A 22,213-nucleotide genomic window follows, 5' to 3' on the forward strand; every position below is an offset into this window, starting at 1 on the left:
ACCACTTTACAGATGGGAAGACTGCGGCTACAGTCATTACGGACCTGGTCCAAGGCTACGTATCTCAAAGTGGGGATGAAAACGGGCAAAAGAGAAAGCGGGACGCCGGCGTGGAGAACAAAGAGCTGGTGTATGGGACGTGGGGCGAGCTCAGGGGAACGCCGGGCGGGTCCTCCAAGAAGTAAACTCCTCGCGCTAGTTCCTGAGAGATGGTAACTCCCACAAGCGCATCCACCAATGGCGCAGTAGCGTCCGCCCCGCGCGGTTGCCAGGGAAACATCAGGCAGCGCTGCGCAGGCGCATAGCACGCAGGGAACGGGGAGCACGCCGGCAGAGAGGACCGCCCCCCCCCCCACTGCGTACTGCGCAGGCGTAGCGTCTCCGTTGCTAGGTTCCGCCTCGCGGGTCTCGCTGGGTGGCCAGAGTCAAGTTCCCAAGCCTCCTGAAGGAAGGGTCTGGAATCCCCCGTCTTGGAGACTATAGGCATTCCCTTCCTACCGCCTTTCCCTTCCCGAAGTCAGAGGATATCCCTATTCCCAGTCCCTCCCTCGGAAGCACCTTCCCCCAGCCCCTCTGGTGGTGCCCCGACCCTGCAGCCAGCCGCGCATCAGAGGACGACGGAAGAGCTTCCCGGCAGGCGAGGCAAAGAGCCGACATGTCGAACGCGTAAGTGAGGGGCTTCCCGGGCGCAGCCGCGGAGTGGGCTTCTTCAGGCAAAAAGATAGCTTGCTCTTTTCCTTTTCGTTTCTTCTAACCCCTTCTTTTTTCAGTTTTACCAAATAAAGATACACCTCAGCATAGACTGTCAGCTTCTGCTGACAGGCCTTGCCTTTTCCTCAGATGCTCCAACTCCCCTCGCACTCCCCTCGGCCCCAAATAGAGAAAAGCTCCTCTATGCGCAGTGCTTACTTTACGCCCACTGAGCCCTTGTGGGCTTATTTTTGAGGACGTGCTGCCTGCGTTCAGTTCATCATCCGCTTTTTTCTTATCTTTCCCAGCAATGTTCATTGCTTTGTGAAAACACCCTGGCCCCTATATTTAAGTTAAGAAAGATTTTGAGGAGGCTTTATTGTACCACTTCGCTTTCCAGCAAGAAACCCCAGTCAGGAGGCCGTGGCCCCAAAGAGTCTTCACCCAGCGTTGTGCCAGTTACAGAGCATTTCAGTTCAGTTCAGTTCAGTTCAGTCGCTCAGTCGTGTCCGACTCTTTGCGACCCCATGAATCGCAGCACGCCAGGCCTCCCTGTCCATCACCAACTCCCGGAGTTCATTCAGACTCATGTCCATCGAATCCATGATGCCATCCAGCCATCTCATCCTCTGTCATCCCCTTCTCCTCCTGCCCCCAATCCCTCCCAGCATCAGAGTCTTTTCCAATGAGTCAACTCTTCACGTGGGGTGGCCAGAGTACTGGAGTTTCAGCTTCAGCATCATTCCCTCCAAAGAAATCCCAGGACTGATCTCCCTCAGAATGGACTGGTTGGATTTCCTTGCAGTCCAAGGAACTCTCAAGAGTCTTCTCCAACGCCACACTTTAAAAGCATCAATTCTTCAGTGCTCAGCTTTCTTCACAGTCCAACTCTTACATCCATACATGACCACTGGAAAAACCATAGCCTTGACTAGAGGGACATTTGTTGGCAAAGTAATGTCTTTGCCAACAATGCTTTTGAATATGCTATCTACATTGGTCATAACTTTTCTTCCAAGGAGTAAGCGTCTTTTAATTTCATGGCTGCAATCACCATCTGCACTGATTTTGGAGCCCCAAAAAATAAAGTCTGACACTGTTTCCACTGTTTCCCCATCTATTTCCCATGAAGTGATGGGACTGGATGCCGTGATCTTCGTTTTCTGAATGTTGAGCTTTAAGCCAACTTTTTCACTCTCCTCTTTCACTTTCAAGAGGCTTTTGAGTTCCTTTTCACTTTCTGCCATATGGGTGGTGTCATCTGCATATCTGAGGTTATTGATATTTCTCCCAGCAGCCTTGATTCCAGCTTGTGCTTCTTCTGGCCCAGCATTTCTCATGCTGTACTCTGCATAGAAGTTAAATAAGCAGGGTGACAATATACAGCCTTGACATACTCCTTTTACTATTTGGAACTAGTCTGTTCCATGTCCAGTTCTAACTGTTGCTTCCTGACCTGCATATAGGTTTCTCAAGAGGCAGGTCAGGTGGTCTGGTATTCCCATCTCTTTCAGAATATTCCGCAGTGTATTGTGATCCACACAGTCAAAGGCTTTGGCATAGTCAATAAAGCAGAAATAGATGTTTTTCTGGCGCTCTCTTGCTTTTTCCATGATCCAGCAGATGTTGTAGCCCAGCAGATATTGCTGGTCATCTCAAACACCTGTTACAGTGCTGACTCTGCAGACGCTCGAAATATAATAACTCATGACTCCCCTGTAGCGTCGGAGCTGTTAGTAGTATTATTTCCATTTTACAGTGGAGGAGTCAGGCGCATAGAGGCTAAGGAGTTCGTATACAGCAGGAACATGATGCCCAAAGCGCTGCAACTCCTGCCTGATTTCTAGCTCTCAGTAACCCTGTTTTCCAGGTCAGAAAGGAAAAGCAGTGAGGCTGAGACTCAGGGCTTGCAGAGTTTTGCGGGTGGGGAGATCGGCAGTTCGTTTTTGGAGACGTTGAGTTTGAGATGCCCTCTGGACATCCAGTGAGCTTAAGTAGGCAGCTGACTTGAGTTCAGACCAGAGATCTGTGTATGAAATATAAATTCTACAGCTGTTGGCATAGACAATTTTTATGAGACAGGAGATGGAGTGTAGACAGAAGAGAGAGCAGGTTTAAGGACTCAGACTTGGCCATCCAGTGGCAAGAGATGGAGGAGGAGAAACCAGCAGAGGAATTATAGGCATGATTGTTGAGGAAGGAACACAACTGTGGAGCCCTAGATGCTGGGAGGAAAATGAATGCAAAGTTTCTGGGAGGAGGGAGTAGCAGAGTCTGTCAGAGGCTGCCGAGGCCAGAAGACGGCTGAGGATTGGCCAGGGGCAGCACTGTGGAGTCCCGTGGTGACCTTGATCTTCATGAGTGAGATGGAGTAGAAAGGTGGACTCAAATGAATGGAGGAGAGAGGAAGAGGGGAGAAACTGTAGACGGTGCAAGGCTGGGTTTTTAAAGACATTTTGCTGTAGCTGGTGGCAGGGGAAATGGGGTCCGGAGACAGATTTAAAGATAGAAAACAATAGCCTGTTTGTTTGTTAAAGGGAATGGCCAGCACAAAGGAAGTGGGGTGAAATGAGAGGAGGAAGGAGAAGTGGGGTGACGTCCTTGCTAGCAAGGGCACGGGCCCCAGCATGCAGAGAGAGGAGCTGAGGTTCTTTATTTCAGGAAGATGAGAAGGCAGAAAGCTGAGCACCGAAGAATTAATGCTTTTGGTGTTGGAGAAGACTCTTGAGAGTCCCTTGGAATGCAAGGATATCCAGCCAGTCCATCCTAAAGGAAATCAGTCCTGAATATTCATTGGAAGGACTAATGCTGAAGCTGAAACTCCAATCCTTTGGCCACCTGATATGAAGAGCTGACTCATTTGAAAAGATCCTGATGCTAGGAAAGATGAAGGCAGGAGGAGAAAGGGACGACAGAGGATGAGATGGTTGGATGGTATCACCAACTCAGTGGACATGAGTTTGAGTAAACTCTGGGATTTGGCGATGGACAGGGAGGCCTGGTGTGCTGCAGTCCATGGGGTTGCAGATTTGGACGTGACTGAGTGACTGAACTGAACTGAACTGAGAAGGCAGGGCAGAGGCTGTTGGTAAAGATTCTGTTTGGAGGGTAGATGTCATGGTGGGGCGTGGAAAGAGGATGCAGATGGTAGATGATGGTGACATTGAAGTGCTGTGGGCAATACCATTAGATGAAATGAGTTTCAGAATTAGAGAGTGTAGGAAGGAGTGAAGGAGAGTGGTCTGGAAATTGAGCGAGGAGGAAAGACTTGGCCCTGTTCCCTGCCACTGTCAGAGGGCTCTGAGACAAAGGAGGGTCACAGGAAAAGCTGTGTCCTTTAGGGAAGGCCAAGCCTCCCTTGCCCTGGAGAAGGAATGGCTACCCGCTCCAGTATTCTTGTTGGAAGAATTCCTTGGACAAAGGAGCCTGGTGGACTACAGTCCATGGGGTGGCAAAGAGTCAGTCATGACTGAGTGAGTGAGACTTTCACTTCCTTTCACTTTAGGCCTCCCTTCGAGCAAGAACGCTAAGGAATATTCCAGAAAGAGTACAAACAACTAGATAGGAAAACTGGAAAATTTTTAAAGCTTATCATGCATAAGATAACTTGAAAGTTCCCATTTTGCAAGATGTAGATTTTTCCACCCCAGCACATGGTGTGTCTGAATATTCAAGTCGTTTTCTTCCCTTCCCCCCAACCCAGGCACCTCACGATCCCCCAGTCATAGGAAAACTGCCAAGCTGTAGAAATAACAATCTGGTCTCTTTCAGCCGTCATATTCAGTCTTTTGCACCCACGGTCCTCCTGACTTCAGTATCTGTAACGTTTCTAGGTCATATGCTGAAGTCTGAAACCAATCAAGTACTTAAAAAAAAATTCTAAGTGGTCCCATGAATAAAATACTGCCTTCTCTTTACAAGGCGCATTTAAGATTTCAAGAACACTTTCACATCTGTTATCCCATTCCTCGGTAATCCTGTGGGGTGTCCAGGGCAGGTGTCATTATCCAGATTTGCCACTTGAAGAGGTGAAGACACGAGGTTAAGTGACCCGCCTGAGACCAACTACCTTGGGAGACGGGTTCTGCTTTTAAAGTCAGAGTACCCACATGTTTAAAAACCACCGTGCCATACCCCAGAGAAATAAGAACGCAGGTCCACAGCACAGCTTGTAGAGGGATGCTCAGAGCAGCATCACTCCCCAGACCCAAACAGTAGAAACTCTCCATGTGTCCCTGAACTGATGAGCAGATAAACAGAAGGTGGGATATACCGGCAATGGGACATTATTGGTCAATATACCGAAATGAGGTGATGCACACCACAGGACAGTGGGCCCTGGAAACATTATGCTGAGTGGGAGGAGTCGTGAAACGTCCGGAATAGGCAGGTAAATAGAAACAGATGAGATGAGTGGTTGCCAGGGGCCCGGGAGGATGGGGGATAATGGCAAATAGGGAGTGACTGCTCACAGGCACGGGGGTTTCTGTTCAGAGTGACAAAAATGGCCTGAAATCAGAGAAAGGTGGTGAAGGGAGCACAACTCTGTGGATGAAAACCGCTGATTTCTGCACTTCCAGAGGGTGAATTTGTGGTATGTGACTTACATCTCAGTAATGGTCTCAGTAGTTAAAATATCCTCTTGCCCTCTTCCTTGTTTCAGGTCGTCTTCCTGGGCACTGGCTCAGTGGAAGGATGCTGAGACTTTGAGCTCAAGGCAGAGTGGGTCTGGGGGCTACACAGGATGGGGGTTCAGGGAGTGGTAGGGTGGTAGCCAGCAGGGAAGGGGCAGCAGGGAAACTGGAACACTGAAGCCAGTGTCCGCGGGAAACAGTAAGGATGTCGGTTGCATGCTCTCACAGCTATTGATACTTAATATTTCCCTATCAATCAACGACCTTGCCTGGTCTCTCCAACAAGGGTTCCCTGAAAAACAGCAGGTGAGGAAGAAAAAGGGTACAGGCCAAATACCAGGACTTGGAAGGATCAAGCCCCCAGGAAGGTCTTTGGCCAGAAGTTCCAGGTAGGAGTCGGCTCTGCTCTGGCCCTGGAGGGAGTCCTGCTTCTGTAACCCTGGGTAATGCCAAAGATCTCTTCAAGAAAATTAGAGATACCAAGGGAAGGTTTCATGCAAAGATGGGCACAATAAAGGACAGAAACAGTAAGGACCTAATGGAAGCCAAAGAAATTAAGAGAAGTGGCAAGAATACACAGAAGAACTATACAAAAAAGGTCTTAATGACCCAGATAACCACGATGGTGTGGTCACTCACCTAAGCCAGACATCCTGGAGTGTGAAGTTAAGTGGGCCTTAGGAAGCATTACTATAAACAAAGCTAGTGGAGGTGATGGAATTCCAGCTAAGCTATTTCAAATCCTAAAAGATGGTGCTATGAAAGTGCTGCACTCAGTATGTCAGCAAATTTGGAAAACTCAGCCATGACCACAGGACTAGAAAAGGTCAGTTTTCATTCCAATCCCAAAGAATATTTCAGCCACTGTACAGTTGCCTCATTTCACATGCTAGCAATGTTATGCTCAGAATCCTTCAAGCTAGGCTTCAGCAGTATGTGAACCAAGAACTTCCAGATGTATAAGCTGGATTTAGAAAAGGCAGAGTACCTGGAGATCGAATTGCCAACATCTGTTGGATCATAGAGAAAGCAAAAGAATTCCAGAAAAACATTTACTTCTGCTTCATTGACTATGCTAAAGCCTGTGACTATGTGGATTGCAACAAACTGGAAAATTTTTTAAGAGATGAGATTACTGGACCACCTTAGCTATCTCCTGAGAAACCTGTATGTAGGTCAAGAACCAACAGTTAGAACTGGACATGGAACAACTGATTCCAAATTGGGAAAGGAGTACGACAAGGCTGAATATCATTTCATTGCAAATAGAAGGGGAAAAAGTGGAAGCAGATATTATTTTCTTGGGCTCCAAAATCACTGCAGGCAGTGACTGCAGCCACGAAATTAGAAGATGCTTGCTCCCTGGAAGAAAAGCTATGATAAACCTAGACAGTGTATTAAAAAGCAGAAACATCACTTTGCTGACAAAGGTTCGTCTAGTCAGAGCTGTGGTTTTTTCCAGTAGTCATGTATGGATGTGAGAGCTGGACCATGAAGTCTGAGCACCGAAGAATTGATGCTTTTGAACTGTGGTGTTACAGAAGACTCGAGAGTCCCTTGGACAGCAAGGAGATCAAACCAGTCAATCCTAAAGGGAATCAATCCTGAATATTCATTGGAAGGACTGATGCTGAAGCTGAAGTTTGCATACTTTGGCCACCTGATGTGAGGAGCCAACTGATTGGAAAAGACCCTGATGCTAGGAAAGATTGAGGGCAGGAGGAGAAGGGGGCGACAGAGGATGAGATAGTTCGATAGCATCACTGACTCAGTGGACATGAATTTGAGCAAGCTCTGCGAGTAGTGGAGAACAGAGGAGCCTGGTGTGCTGAAGTCCATGAGGTCACCAAGAGCTGGACATGACTTAGCGACTGAACAACCAGCCAACGAGTGCACTGAATTAGGGCAGCAAGACTTCCCAGGCTGGGTCTGCCCCAAAGCAGAACCTAGGCATGAAGTTCTAGATGCGTCCCATCCATTCATTTGGCTGCTGTTTCCCCTGGAGGAGGCCTCCTCTACCCAAATCCCTTGTTATGACGGGCGGTGGTCTTTATGGGATTCAGGTCGCCCCCTGCACCCTGTGAAGACAGCCTCCATAGCCTCCATGGGTGGTGTGTGGCACGGTAAATGCTTTGAATTTTGATAAATGCCCTTTATCTTTTTATCAACTCCACCCCTGCATTTAGAAATTATGACTGGATTTATTTATAGAGCCTTCTGGATATTGTTAGCAAATTCTTGGTAATATTAAATCTGCCTGTCAGTCTCAAGAGTCTGCTTTCTTTGTATCTTGGGTCTCCAGACAGGAACAGAGAGATTGCCTTCTGCGGGATCCAGCCCTCTGCAGCTCACATTCCAGAATTGTCTTCAGGTGCATCTCGTGTGGCTTTTGCCAAATGTATTCTTGAATGTTTAATGTTCTTAATCAGGACTGTGAATGGAGTTTCGGTTTTCATATATTTTCCCTGCGTTTAGTTTGGAGAGCTTTTTTCTGTGCCTTGCAACTTTGCTGTACTAATTGACTTCTTACTTTTTGTTATTGATTTTCATGGATTTTGCAATGGTATCATTTACAAGAAGTTTTTAACATCTTTTATATTCACCCCTTTTCTATATGCTTCATGCTTTTTTTAAAACTTGTATTATTTAGCTTTCTAGTGTTTTTCTACCGAAAATATTTTTGGTCTCTGGTTTTCAGCGTTTTGAAGAGGGTTGTCATCATCTGTTCCTTGGGGCGTGTGGACAGCATTCTTCATCAGGCATTTGCCAAAAATTAAATTTATAGAGCACCTCCTTGGCATCTGTGGAAATAATCCACAGCTTGTACTGTCCTGTGCGGCATTTCGTTCAGTTTTCCTTCACGTTGAACTCTTGTGAATTCCCTGGGTGACCCCTCCTTGATTAGAGGGAACAATTTGCTTTTGATCTGATGCTGTGTTTTGTTTGCTGAGTGGAATTTCAGATCTGAGTTCCAAACAAAATTAGCCTGTCATTTTCTTCTGTAATGTTGTCCTGCTAGGTCTAGGCCCTGAGCCCTGTTTAGCCCACACAATGGGCGAGTTTTCTGTTTTGTGGGAACATGTGTTGAGTCTCTTGGCCTGTGGGGCCTGCCATCACCTGTCAGGTCAGTGAAAGCCTTAGGTGTCCTGCCCCTTCTCAGATGCTGGAAGTTTGGGCTTTGGAAAAACCAGGAACCTGCTCAGCTTCTTTGTGTCTGTTCATCATGTAAACAGACATTCTGAGCTGAATGGAATTCTAACTTTCTGATAGTAGCTTTTTGTTGTTATAATAAAGTTGTCTAGCAGAGTGCTGTTTGACTAGCAGTATTTTTAAAATATGGCCAAGTTTGGAGAAATCTAGTACTTGAACCAGAGATTGTGGAGTGGCAGGGGCAGTATTCAGCCACCAAACTCAGTGGGGTGCTGGGTGTGTGTGGGTGTGTGTGGGTGTGTGTGTGGGTGTGTGTGTGAGTATTCAGCCACCAAACTCAGTGGGGTGCTGGGAGGGAGGAGGCGTTCAGGGGTGTGTGTGTGTGTGCGTGTGTGAGTATTCAGCCACCAAACTCAGTGGGGTGCTGGGAGGGAGGAGGCGTTCAGGGGTGTGTGTGTGTGTGTGTGTGCGTGCGTGCGTGCGTGTGTGTGTGTGAGTATTCAGCCACCAAACTCAGTGGGGTGCTGGGAGGGAGGAGGCGAGGGGTGTGTGTGTGTGTATGTGAGTATTCAGCCACCAAACTCAGTGGGGTGCTGGGAGGGAGGAGGCGTTCAGGGGTGTGTGTGTGTGTGAGCGTGCGTGAGTGTGTGTGTGTGTGTGTGAGTATTCAGCCACCAAACTCAGTGGGGTGCTGGGAGGGAGGAGGCGTTCAGGGGGGTGTGTGTGTGTGTGAGAGTGAGTGTGTGTGCGTGAGTGTGTGTGTGTGTGCGCGTGTGTGTGAGTGTGTGTGTGTGTCAGAGTGGGTGTGTGTGTGGGTGTGTGGGTGTGTCGTGTGCTGGGTCTGCATTGCTGTGCGAGAGCTTTCTCTGTTTGCAGAGAGCAAGGGCCACTCTCCATTGCAGTGCTCAGGCGGCTTCTCACTGTGGTGGTTTCTCCTGTTCTGGAGTACGGTCTCTAGGTTGCCCAGGCTTCAGCTGTGGCCCACAGGTTTAGCGGCTTCACGGCATGTGGGATCTTCCTGGACCAGGGACTGAACCCGTCTCCTGCACTGGTGGGTGGATTCTTACACACTCAGTCACCGGGGAAGCCCAGAAGTTCAGGTTTTAACTGTGCATCTTTGTTATCTTGTGGTGCCCAGCACACCTCTGCCCTCCAGGGTTTGTCCTGACGAACTAGAGTCCATTACATTTCAGAGCCTGAATTCTGGAGCCAGGCTGCAAATCCTACATTCAGATTGTACAACTCTGGGCAGTAGCTTCTCTGTGCCTCGATTTTCTCATCTATAAATTGGAATAATAATAACAATCGCCTCATAGGGTTTAGAGGATTTATGAGTTAATATATATAAAGTACTTAGAACAGTAACCGACATGATGTAAATATGAGCTGTTACCACCATCTTCATTTGAACCTAAAAGAGTTTTCACATCAAGAGAAGCTTTTTATTTTGGGCCAGGAAGATGAAAATCTCCCATCTCTGTTCCAAACATAGGATAAAGAAATAGCATAAACTAATACAGCACTATAAGTCAACTATACTTGAATAAAAAAAAATTTTTAAGTATAGAAATGAGTATATAAACAGTAACAGATTTAAGTTCCTTTCTTGTTTTATGAGCACTACAAACGTCCTGCCTATTGAGGTTGTGGTAATACTATGATTTCCATATTTATCTTTCTCTATAAATAAGAATGTTGCTTTGTTCTTATATTTTGTTTTTAAATTATTTCAAGTCCTCAAAATTAACAAGGCAAATGTTTATTTTGAATTTAAGGTGATTTATTGATTTACTAGATCAGTAGAGTCTAGTACTGACAATGAAGAAACAACACAGTACTTAATTTTGAAAAATGTTCAGAGCATAGGTAGTGGCTTACCATATTTAAATAACTTAGCATGACATCTGGTTAGTAAATGTTAATCATTTGTATATTTAATTAGAAATTTTGATCAATAAAACAAAAATCAAATTACAAAAAGGAACATTTTGTGTTAATTTCATGTATCTGAAACTTTTATTTTTAAACATATTTAAATTTTACTTTTAAATCTATATTAATTTCAGGCAGATGGGCATGGAAACGCTCTTTCTTACCTGTTGTCTCAGCAGATGTTGTGGTTATGCATCTCCTGGTGGGGGGCTTCTTTTGAGTGGAGGTGGGGGTGGCAGCATGGGCTGGATTGTGTGCTCAGCTCACAGCTGTGCAGATTGGGTTTCAGGTGCTGACCTCCCCTCTGAAGGGCAGACCGTACCTCCCACCCCGGTGGAGGGATGGGAGCCGCCCTGTCCTGTGGATGCTGCGAGGATGGCACACGGCTCGGAACTCGGCCGGTGGCTGGTTTCAGTGTGTGATGCTTGCGCACTCTTACCCACGGGAGGGAGAGGAGCCTGCGTGAGGAAGGGCAGATGGTGGAGGAGAGTTCCAGAGGGCATGCCTGGGGATGACCTCAGGCAGAAGATGAGGGCCTCCCCATTCAACAAGGTGGGTTGACCAGCATCTCCACCTCCTCCCATGATGGCCTCTGAAACGGCGTTAAGGGCTGTAAACACACAAGGTCCATGAAAACGCTTGACCAGAGATAGCAGGACGCTGTCAAGGGACAGAAAGCAGATGTGGATGAAAGGGAGGGCCTGGGTAGAGAGTGTGACCTGTAGGTCAGCAGAGGTGGGTGACCAGCAGTCTGCAGGACCCTGGGAAGGCCATTCAGAGGGGAGGGGACTGGTCACAGATCAGCAGAGGGGCATTTCCACCCCAGAGAGCAGGGGCCAAGCTGTTCCCATCCTGGTGGCTGAGGCCAGTGCAGGTGGCCAAGGCCGATGCAGGTGACCTGGACCCAGGGCGGGACACGGGACACAGGTGGGTGCGGGCACGAGAGTCTGGGCTGACCCAGGACAGGCCGTGAGAGCTGCAGCCCCCTGGACCCACGAGCTTCTCAGGTGGGTGTTTGGAGCAGCCCTCACCAGCACGTTCCTGGGAAGACCTTATGGAGAGAGATGGACATTGGTGGGTTTTACCCTCTTCCCAGGGAGACAGCCAGGATCCTGCCCACCCCTCGCCCCCCGGTTAGGCCCGCTGGTTATAAGAAGTCCCTTCCCAGAAACAGTGAACTTTCACTTAGCTTTTCAGAACTGGATCTTGGATATAAAATGAGAGCCAAAAATTGCCCAAATTCTGAAAGAAAACAGAAGTCTCTTCCATGAATGTATTGATCAGAGTCCTGGCAGGGATAGGAGGGCATGCTCAGTGGGAATGGGGGGATGGGGTACAGTGGGGGGATAGGGGGTGGGGGTCGAATAGGGGGCCAGGTGGCAAAAGTGTGGGCTGAATCTTGGGAAACCAGCAAGGGATTGTGGTGTGGGGGGTGGGGAGTGGCCAAGGGGGCAATGGAGGGGACACCCTTCCATCTAACCCTCCCACTCCTCAGCACCCCCGGCTGCACCCCTCACTGACTCAGACAAGGGTGAGGAACCAGCCTCCCAGACTGGTTGGTAACTCAATTAATTCCAACTCAGCCATGTCATTCTTCGGCTCCAGGATGCAGTGATGGGTCGAGTTGGAATGAACTGAGGAGGTGTGCAGCCAAGGAGGCTGAGGAATGGGAGAGTTAGATGGAGGGGTCTCCCCTCCACTTCCCGCTTCTTCCGCAAAAGGTGAAAGGCTTTTTAAACTATTTATTTGATAATAATAGCTGTAGTCATATCCAAAACTCACATGCACAACAAAATGGAACATATGTGGTCTAAAGAACACTGCGACCACATGCGGTGTTCTCGGCTCATATTTATGGTATGTTACTTTTTGTTGCACCAGACGCCCAGTATCTATGCCTTGCAAAGTAATTTCTGCTTCCTGAACTGTCTACTCTTTCTTCCCTCAGAATGTATAATAAGATGTGGCATCAGACCCAAGAAGCCCTCAATTCTTTGCTTGATAAAGAATCTCAGAATATGATGGAACCACAGAGGAATCAAGTGTTCATCTTCCAGATGTTAGCTACCTTCTACATAAAATACGTGCAGATCTTCAGAAACCTGGAGAATGTCTATGACCAGATAGTCCACCCACAGAAACGCATTCTGATCCGGAAAATCCTGGATGCAGTGATGGGTCGCATCCTGGAGCTGAAGAATGAGATGGTTGAGCTGGAATTAACTGAGTTCCATTACTTTGATGATATCTTACAGGATCTAAAGTTGGCACCTGTAAGTACTTAAGTTTTTTTTTTTCATATTAGTTTCTTTTTGTTGTAAATAAGATATGTAGGCCTGTAAGTAATAATCTACAGACTTTCTAGGCATACTGACTGATTGCACGTTGTGTTGAAAGTTGAAGCATAGCCCTTCAATGAGACTTCACTGCCGTGGACAGGATGGGGTTCATTCAGATGAGTCGTTGCATGGCCCTGGGGTCTGCTGAACACTGGGGTTGTTGTGGTCTTACTTGTCACCACGGTATCTGCCCTAGCCAGTTGGAAGAATGCAGTAGGACCCTTTCACAAATAATCCCCCCCGTTTCCAACAGCAATGCCACTTCTTCTGTTTCCAGAAGACAGCTCTCTCTGGCCTTTGCCTCCCATCCTCTTCTTGATGAGCAGCCTCTTGGTTGCTGGTTCCTAATTCCCAGGAAGATGCAGCTCCTCCTTTGCTTTGGGTCAGTGGTGACTCAGATCCTTTAGCAATACTTCTACAGTTTTGATCATTGACCTTGGAATGGGAAACATTCATCTGACCTCCACTAACAGGATGAGATAGTTGGATGACATCACCAGCTCAATGGACATGACTTTGAGCAAACTCTGGGAGATGGTGAAAGACAGGGAAGCCTAGTGTGCTGCAGTCCCTGGGATCGCAAAGAGTTGGACACAGCTAAGTGACTCAGCAACAGTCTGAAATACCTGCACACAAATGAAGAACAGGAGCTTAAACTAGTGTATAGAAACAAGTTTTCTAATAAAGCAAATTCATTTTGTAAATGATTTTTGCAATGGGGTAATTAAGGTAAAAATAAAACCAAATTATTTTTTTTTAATTGTAACCATTTACACACAAATGGTCGATGTGCTGATGTTAAATTATTAGATTTAATTCAAAGAGCTCTATAGCTCAATTTCTCTTTGCTATCTGAATTTAAATTATTATTTTAGGTAGGCTCAGATAAGATTATATTTCTTTAAAGAAAATTCCTCAAGCTATCATTAGTTCATTGAGGCCTAATTGATATGGATTACTGGAATTTTGCAATAATGATCAGAGTGATATATGTTATACTTTCCCTCTTTATTTGTGCCTACCTTATGGGGACAAGCTGTCTTCACACCACTGGCTTCCTCACCTTGTAAGTGAGGGTAGGAGGTCGAGTGAGTCTCTGATGCCCTTGTCCTGACTGTGGGTTTTACGTGGATTTGGGTCCTGGAATTGTGACCGAAGTGCTCTTTTGTTTCTTCTTTCTCTTCTCTAGCAACAGTTAGATATCCCCATACCCAAGTATTTTTTGAAGGAGAAGTTGGAAGTCATAAAAGGAAGAGAGAAAATCCTTTCTCAGATATTAGCAGAAAGTGGATTAGGTGTATCTGCAAAGGTTTGTATATCATTTTGATAAACTTCATTGCATAATCTGTAAAACCTCCTTTTCTGCCGCTCCTAACTGTAGGAGAAACAGGACTGTTCTCAATGCGAGGAGAACAACAGCCTTTCCCCCATGTTACTCAGTCAGTAAGACATTGCATAACTTCTGGCTGTGTTTTTGACCAGTCGTAGCCACTCTTGTCCAAGAACTTAGAGATCAAAACACAGGATTGGTTAAATCAGAAGCTCTGAGATTGAGTAGGTGATCGACTCAGTCTCTTGTTTCATCTCAAAGTCACCCAGCCTACGGTCAGAAACTGAATGTTGTTCATGTAAAATAATTAAGTACTGAGTAACTAGGAGCTATAAACCACACTTTCTGAAAATGCTGATTGACCTCCTGTAACTTCAAGCTGAGGGAGACTTTTGTGGGGGTCCAGTGGTTAAGACTTTGCCTTCCAATTAAGGGGGTGCAAGTCCCATCCCTGGTTGGGGAGCTAAGATTCCACATGCCTCGTGGCCAAAAAACCAAAGGATTTAACGAAAAAAAAAGAAGTAGCAATGTTATAACATATTCAATAAAGACTTCAACAATGGTCCACATCTAAAAAAATAAATCTTAAAAAAGTAACTTCAAGTTGAGTGGCACTTAGATCACCTGGGGTAGACTCTCTCTGGGAAAAGGGGGGAAACCCGTAGACGCCCTGGACAGCCCCGGGCAAAGCCCAGTGGGACCTCTAACCGCTTTCCTCCTTTGTCCCCCAGTATGCGTGCAGCTGCACCCTCTGCCTGTTACAGCAGCTGTCTTGGCTTTATCTCTCTGCCTTCTCGTGGATTCTGCATTCATTTCCCTGCAGCCTCCTGGCGGGCAGCTCTTTCCGCAGGGCACTGATGCGTTCCAGTGCCCCTCCCTGCCTCCAGAGTGATGCCTCCCGCCCTCCGCCCTCCGGCTGGTCTTCCCGGCCAAGGCATTAAGGCAGCAGCGGACCGTCCACCCAGGGATGGTGCAGGGTGGCAGGGGCATCGTTAGTAGCCATGCTGAGACTGTGGGTGCAGCCTAGGTGCACAGGGGAAGACGACTCCCGTGGCCTTCAGACGGGTATGCCCCAGGGGGCGTCGCCAGCCTGCGCTGCGCCACAGTGTTAAGGAAGATGCCAGGTGCCCCCGGGATGGCAGCGGGGAGGGAGCAGCGCTTGCCCTGTCGGCCTGCTGCGGGACCTAGGTCGAGTACTGCTCTCTGAGCACACACACCGAGCCCTGAGCCACCTGTTGTTTTGCACGGGTGACTTCACACCCTGGCCATACATGCCAGCCAGTCAAGCGGTCCTTTTCCTGCAGAGCCTGGTGTGACACAGTGTCCCTGCAGACGCCTTGCCTGGCCCTCCTCACACAGGACCACCCCTCCAGCCACTGCTCCTCCCCTAAACATCTGGCCCCTCTTCTGCATCAGACTTTCTTCCAAATGGACTCCTGGGAATCTGGCCTTGGGGGTCGTCCAGTCATCCCTTCACCATGGGCTTCTGGGTCTGTGCCTCCAGTTCCCACATCACTAGAACAGAACCCGCCCCCTGACCAGGCATCCCCATCCCTGGGAGTCCTTGGCCCAGAGCGTTGACACGCACTGCAGAAGACGGAGAAGGGCAATTACATCGCACGCGGCGCAGTCGCAGTAAGACCTCCTTCCTGCCGTTTCTCCTCTCCCCGTCCATCTTGGCTCGTGCAGGGTCAGCAGTAGAAAGGTTTCTGCCTCTCCTTCACTCAGCATTCAGCCTCAGCAGCTCCCCTCTCCTTCTTAGGTCGAGCCGTTCATCTCTGTTTTCTAGGCCCCATTTCTGGGGTACCTAAGGGTGCTCAGTGGAACGTGGGGGCTCCAGGCAACACCTGGGTGTCTGCGTGACTTTTCTGGGCCTGTCATTGTCTCACTGGACCCCCTGCTCTTGCCTTAAGCTGTTTATTTCTTGCAGATATTTACAATGTATATCCCAAGAAGGATTTTTTTTTTTTTTTTTTCTGTGTGGCTTATGGGATCTTAGTTTCCAGATCAGGGATCAAACCTAGGCCCTCTTCATTAGGAGTGCAGAGTTTTAGCCTTTGGACCACCAGGGACATCCCCATATGAAGAATTTTGATAAATAACTGCCCACTTCTGCACTGGTCATGCTGAGTATTTACTCTTATGGCCTCCACTGACGTTCAGATATCTTTGTTGTGTTGAGTGGACATCTCAAATCCCTCACATGTGTCCCATAAGGGCTGGAATTATTTTCAGAATGGCAGTGTGCAATCGAAAGGAAACAGACAGTAATGAATGGCGTTTGCTGAGCACCTGCTCTACGCGTAAGGGTTTGTACATACATCACCTGATCTATACCAGCGTAATATTTATTTTGGGCTTCCCCAGTGGCTCAAATGGTAAAGAATCTGCTTGTATTGCGGGAGACCTGGGTTGGATCCCTGGGTTGGGAAGATCCCCTGGAGGAGGGCGTGGCAGCCCATTCCAGTATTCTTGCTTGGAGAAGCCCATGGACATAGGAGCCTGGTGGGCTACAGTTTACAGGGTCACAGAGTCAGACACGACTGAGGGACTAAGCACAGCACAGCAATATTTATTTTGGGCTTCCCAGGCGGCACTGGTGGTGAAGAACCTGTCTGCCAGTGCAGGAGACTTTAAGAGATGCAGGCTTGACCCCTGGGTCGGGAAGATCCCCTGGAGAGGGAAATGGTAACCCACTGCAGTATCCTTGCCTGGAGAATCCCATGGACAGAGGAGCCTGGCAGGCTACAATCCATGGAGTCGCAAAGAGTCAGACACAACTGAAGCAACTTTGCACGCACGCAATATTCACTTTACCTTCACTTCCAAAGTGCGTTATTGAAAAGAACTGCTCCCTTCAAATCTGAAGCAGCAAGATGCCCCTGGACACCGAGCCCTGAGCAGTTGTGTGAAAGAGCTTCCTTGGAAGGCTCTAGCGCCTCCATGCTGAGGGGCCGTGGGTGCTTTCATGAAAGAGGGTGACCCGTCTCACTTCAAATGGGGTGAATCCCTTACTAACCATGGGAACTGCATGAATTACTTTACTTTCTTCAGCCTCAGTCTTCTTTTTATATGTGTACAAAAGGGAAAGTGTTAGTCTCTCAGTCCTGTCTGACTCTTTGCAGTGCCGTGAACTGTAACTCACCAGACTCCTCTGTCCATGGAATTTTCCGGGCGACAGTACTGGGGTGGGTTGCCCTTGCCTTCTCCAGTGGACCTTCCTGACCCAGGGATTAGACGAGGGTCTCCCACGCTGCAGGCAGACTCTTCAGCGCCTGAGCCCCCAGGGAAGCCCTTTACGGATGGATACTTGGCTGTGTCGGGCATTGGCTGCAGTGCTCATGACCTTTAGCTGCTACACTTGGAGTCTTAGCTCCTTGGCCAGGAATCAGACCCGGACCCTGCTTTGGGAGTGTGGAGCCTTGGCCGCTGGGCCAGCAGGGAAGTCCCCAGCCTGGGTCACAGTAATGCCTGTCTTGGCTGTTGCCTTGTGAATTGGATGAGAAGGCATGTGGAAAGCATTTCTGGCATCCATAGGTCCTCAGTAAACGGCCCTTCCCTCCCTTTCTTGCCACTTTCTCTGCATTCCCCACTGCTGCCCCCGTTACACGCAGTGACCGTCCTGAGGAACAGTGGCCCAGGGGATGAGCTATAGCACCTGCGCGTGGGCTGCACCCTCCTGCCTGGACCCACGTGTGGCTGTTGCTGCCCCCTGAGGCCTGGGCAAGGACTCAGCCCATGATTGAGTGGTTTTTGGATTCAGACAGCCTCTCCCTTATGCCTCTGTCCAGGCAGGAGGCTTGGGTGAAGCCAGACCAGGTCCACAGCTTCGCCCTTCCTCCTGGGTTGACAGAGGGCCTCGGGCCTGAGCCCACGCAGGGCCCTGGACGCACCCCCCCACCAGCAGCAGCCTTGCTCACATCCCTGTCCTCGAAAAGCTGCACTGCCCCTCCTGACTCTGCCCAAACTTCCCCCATGTGAGATCTCCAAAGACAGCATTCTTGAGCAGTTTCCTCCACAGTTAGATGTTTTAAAGGACAAATATGGAGGTGCTGGGAGAGGTTTCTCTTACAAAGTTAAATGCTCCTGAAATGGTCCAAATATTAGTCACATTCACTACATGGTTCTGTAATTGATTTTAAAGCCAGCATTTGCCTTCGTCTGTATTTCCCATTTTAAATTCTCATAGTAGATCTATGTTTTTAATTTCTACACTTCTACTATGAAGTTAATGGAATGTTGGTAGCCATTTCAGGTTGATTTCGATCCGTTTTCATTGGCATCCCTTGTATAGTCTGCTGCCAACCTAAAACACTGTGGAGCTAATTAGTGTTTTGTTCAGAATGGTAGAGGAAGGCTTAACAGGTCCTTACATACAGGCTCACAGCGTGAACATGACATATTATCAAAATATGCGTATGCATGGGAAAAAAATGATTCGTATCAAATGGCTACAGTTCTCTCTGTAGTTTGGAGACTCTTAGCAGGGTGGTGTTAGAAGTAAGCATGTGATGTTTCTGGAATCAGTTAAGGTCATGAGCGTGTTTAACATTGATTTATCTTAAATGTTTTTGCAGAAATACCAAGTAAAGCCTATCCCCCTAGAAGAGGCTGTTAAATTGATCCAGATTGCTGAGAGGGCGCGGCAAGGGCGCCTGAGAGCCATGTTCATGAAGCAGATCTACCTGCAAGAATACAGAGCCAAGCAAGCCAGGTTACTCGGTGATAAAGTGGCAGATGTGAGCGCCGCTGCACTGAGAATCCAGAAGGTGCGACCATGGGGGACAAGGTGGAGATGCAGACCGGGGGTGGGGGGAGCTCCAGAACTCAACATTCCCAAGCCCCACCTCTAGTAGAAGAGTGATCATGTTAGTCACTCGGTCGTGTCTGACTCTTTGCAGCCCACCTGGTGGGACTGTAGCCCACCAGGCTTCTCTGTCCATGGAATTCTCCAGTCAAGGATACTGGAGTGGGTTGCTATTTCCTCCTCCGAGGGATCTTCCCCACCCAGGGGTCGAACCCAGGTCTCCTGCATTGCAGGCAAATTGTTTATGATCTGAGCCACTAGAGAAGCCTTTAGTAGAACTGGACTAAATTCCAGGAAAGACTGTTTTATCCTGGGGAAACTGTTAAGCATGCTTGGTTATGTTTTTTCATATTGCATTATAAATAGGTCTGAAACTCAGGACCTTTTATTGAAGTATTTTTAAAAGTCATCTATAACTTTCGGAGGCAGTATTGCAGTACAAGCCCTCACTGAATTTTTAAAACTACATTTACACACAGACGTGATTATAGAAGGGAGCAGGGTTAACACCTAGGAGCTTAGAGAAGCGTGTACCATTCACATAAGCTCCAGGGAACACCGCTGATGACCACACATGGATGCTCCTTTCAGAAGGAGCCCTGGACATTTCCTTGCCTTTGTCAGATGACCCCCTCGATTTATACTCCCATCTTTTTTCAAATTGTGACTGAGGTTGCTGATGGAAAAAATGAAGAAAACTGCAGCTCGATACAAATTAGGATTAGATTGGTAAGAAAGCCAGTATAAGGACATAAAGGGGAACCAGAAGCTCAGAGCTCTTGTCCCCAATTGTGTTTGAATGGGAATCGGGAGGGGGCTGAGGAGAGGCAGAAAAAGACTACTTTCTTTCAAGTTTCTGTGGGGACGTAAAGTCTTTTTAAATTTATTTTATTGAAATATAGTTGATTTACAATGTTTCGTTAATTTTTATTGTACAGCAAAGTGATTCGGTTGTGTGCATGTTTGTAGACATACGTGTGTGTACTTTTTCGTATTTTCCATGATGGTTTATCAGAGGAGAGAGAATAGCTTTCCTGTGCTCTATAGTAGGAGCTTGTTGTTACCCGTCCTATATATGACAGGGGTGCTGACGACCCTGTTTGCAGAGCAGGAGTAGAGACGCAGACAGAGAGAGTGGGCTTGGGGACACAGTGGGGAGGGAGAGGGCGGGGCGACTTGAGAGTGTGGCGCTGACCTGTGCACACTTGTGCAGTCGCTCAGTCGTGTCCGACTCTGTGTGGCCCCGTGGACTGCAGCCCACCAGGCTCCTCTGTCTGTGGGGTTTCCCAGGCCAGAGTGCTGGAGTGGGGTGCCATTGCCTTCTCTCATGTATACAATCCTATGTGTGAAATTGTAGGAAGTTGCTCTGTAACACGGGGAGCTCAGCCCAGTGCTCTGTGACGACCTAGATGGAGGGCCAGAGAAAGGGGATACATGGATGCATATGGCTGATGGCATTGTTGAAACCAGCACAACATTGTAAATCAATTATCCTCCAATTAAAAGTTTTTAAAAGGCAGTAAAAAGTAATAATAATAATAGCTGCATCTCCCACCAGCTTCCACTCCATTTTTTTTTCCAACCCCACTTGGCAGCTGAATGTCTGTTCTCTATGGGATTTGAAATTTCTGGGATATGGGATATGGGATACACATCTGAGTTCAAGGCTTGACTTGAACAGTTCTTGGATGCTACTCTGTAATATTTCTCCACGCTACAGTGGAAATCTTGTAAAACCATGAAGTACCACCCTCAGATTTAGCCCTAGTCCTGCAGTCAAGGCGTTTCTCTTGAAGAAATAACAGGTAGAGGAATCTCACCATAAAAAGAAAAAAAACTACAGGCTATTTCCTTATGTTCTGCAGATTTATGGGGATATAATTGACATGTCACCCTACGTGACTTTGCGATGTATGACATCATGGTTAGATGTATATGTGCATTTCATTACGATGACCACAGTAATCGGTCACACTTAACACACGCATCCCCTCGCATGAATGCCGTGTTCCTTATACTGAGAGCGTGTAAGGTCTGCTCCCCTAGTAGCCTGCAGGTATGAGATACAGTGCTGTTCACTGCAGTCACCACACAATACACTCTGCATGCCCAGAATATGTTCACGTTATAATTGGTCCCTTGACCACCCTCACCTGTCTCCCTCACCTGCCCAACCCCTGGCAGCCATGAATGCTACTGTTTCTATGCACTTGGTATTTTTGGATTCCACGTGTAAGTGAACCCATAAATTGCTTGTCTTCTTACGACTTATTTCTCTCAGCAACATGCCCTTAAAATTCATCCATGTTGTCGCAGTTGAGAACTTCCTTCTCTTTGTTGCTGAATCATACTTCCTTGTATGTATATACCAGGGTTTCTTTATATGCTCGTCCGTCAACAGACGAGCTGTCTCCGTGTCTTGGCTGTTGGGAATGGTGCTGCGGTGAACACTGCTGTGCATGTATCTTTTCAAGTTAGTGCTTTCCTTTTCTTCCGACAAATACCCAGAGGTGGAATTTCCGGAGCACACAATAGTTCTATTTTTAATTTTTTGAGCGCTCTGCTTACTGCTTTCCATAGCAGCTGCACCCAGTTCCATGCCCACCAACCGTACTGGAAGCTTCCCTTATCTTCACATCCTCTCTGACACTTGTTATCTCTGGTCTTTTCGATAACATCCATCCTAACAGGCGCGAGGCTGTCACTGGGTCAGCAGTACGCTCTGCAGTTGCTACCAGGGTCTTGGATGAGGGTGGCTCCTCTTTTGTCCCTGGGTGGACAGAACTGCCTTGTTTAATGGGGGATATTGGGACAAGGTTCTTCATCAGGGTCCACAGTTGGGTCCTCGGACAGTGGACAGTGGCATAGGCCACTTCTGTGATTCATTCTTTCTTTGAAAATGTCACTGTGATCACAGAAGGAAAAGCACTCCATCAACACAGACTCGTGTGCAGCCCTGAGTGCATCATCGTTGCATCATCTGGCAAGTGCAGGTTATGTGGGAGAAATGGTATGACCGTGTTTGATTTATCTTTATGTATTAAGCAAGCGTTTCTTTGTCTTTAGGTTTGGCGAGGTTTCCATCAGTGCAAGAGAACCGAAAGAGAGAGAGAAAAGGAGATGATATTTCTGGGTATGGTAAGTTTTCTTATAGACAAGATCCGCGTCTGGTTCTCTTAAAGACCATAGAATCTGTAAGACTCGTGTCCTCCTTAAGGAGCATTTGAGAAAAGAAAGGAAAACAAAAAACACGACCGGTGACTTAAGAGAGTGGAATCCCGTGTGTTATCTAGAAGCCTCCCTGGGGAGGGGAGGGGTTCTGGAGACACAG

The 22,213-nt window shown here is 47.7% G+C and overlaps 1 protein-coding gene across 1 annotated transcript in view; it reads left to right on the forward strand.

The window, feature by feature from the left end:
- IQCA1 (IQ motif containing with AAA domain 1) overlaps nt 384-22,213 on the forward strand; it is a 184,963-nt gene continuing 163,133 nt past the window's right edge. The window contains exons 1-5 of the mRNA XM_013963032.2: nt 384-666; nt 12,355-12,679; nt 13,935-14,054; nt 18,653-18,844; nt 21,949-22,020. Of these exons, the coding sequence (XP_013818486.2) occupies nt 656-666; nt 12,355-12,679; nt 13,935-14,054; nt 18,653-18,844; nt 21,949-22,020 (720 nt within the window). The 5' untranslated portion in view covers nt 384-655. The remainder of the gene's footprint in view (nt 667-12,354; nt 12,680-13,934; nt 14,055-18,652; nt 18,845-21,948; nt 22,021-22,213) is intronic.

Source organism: Capra hircus, chromosome 3, assembly GCF_001704415.2.
Source record: "Capra hircus breed San Clemente chromosome 3, ASM170441v1, whole genome shotgun sequence".
Lineage (NCBI taxonomy): Eukaryota > Metazoa > Chordata > Mammalia > Artiodactyla > Bovidae > Capra > Capra hircus.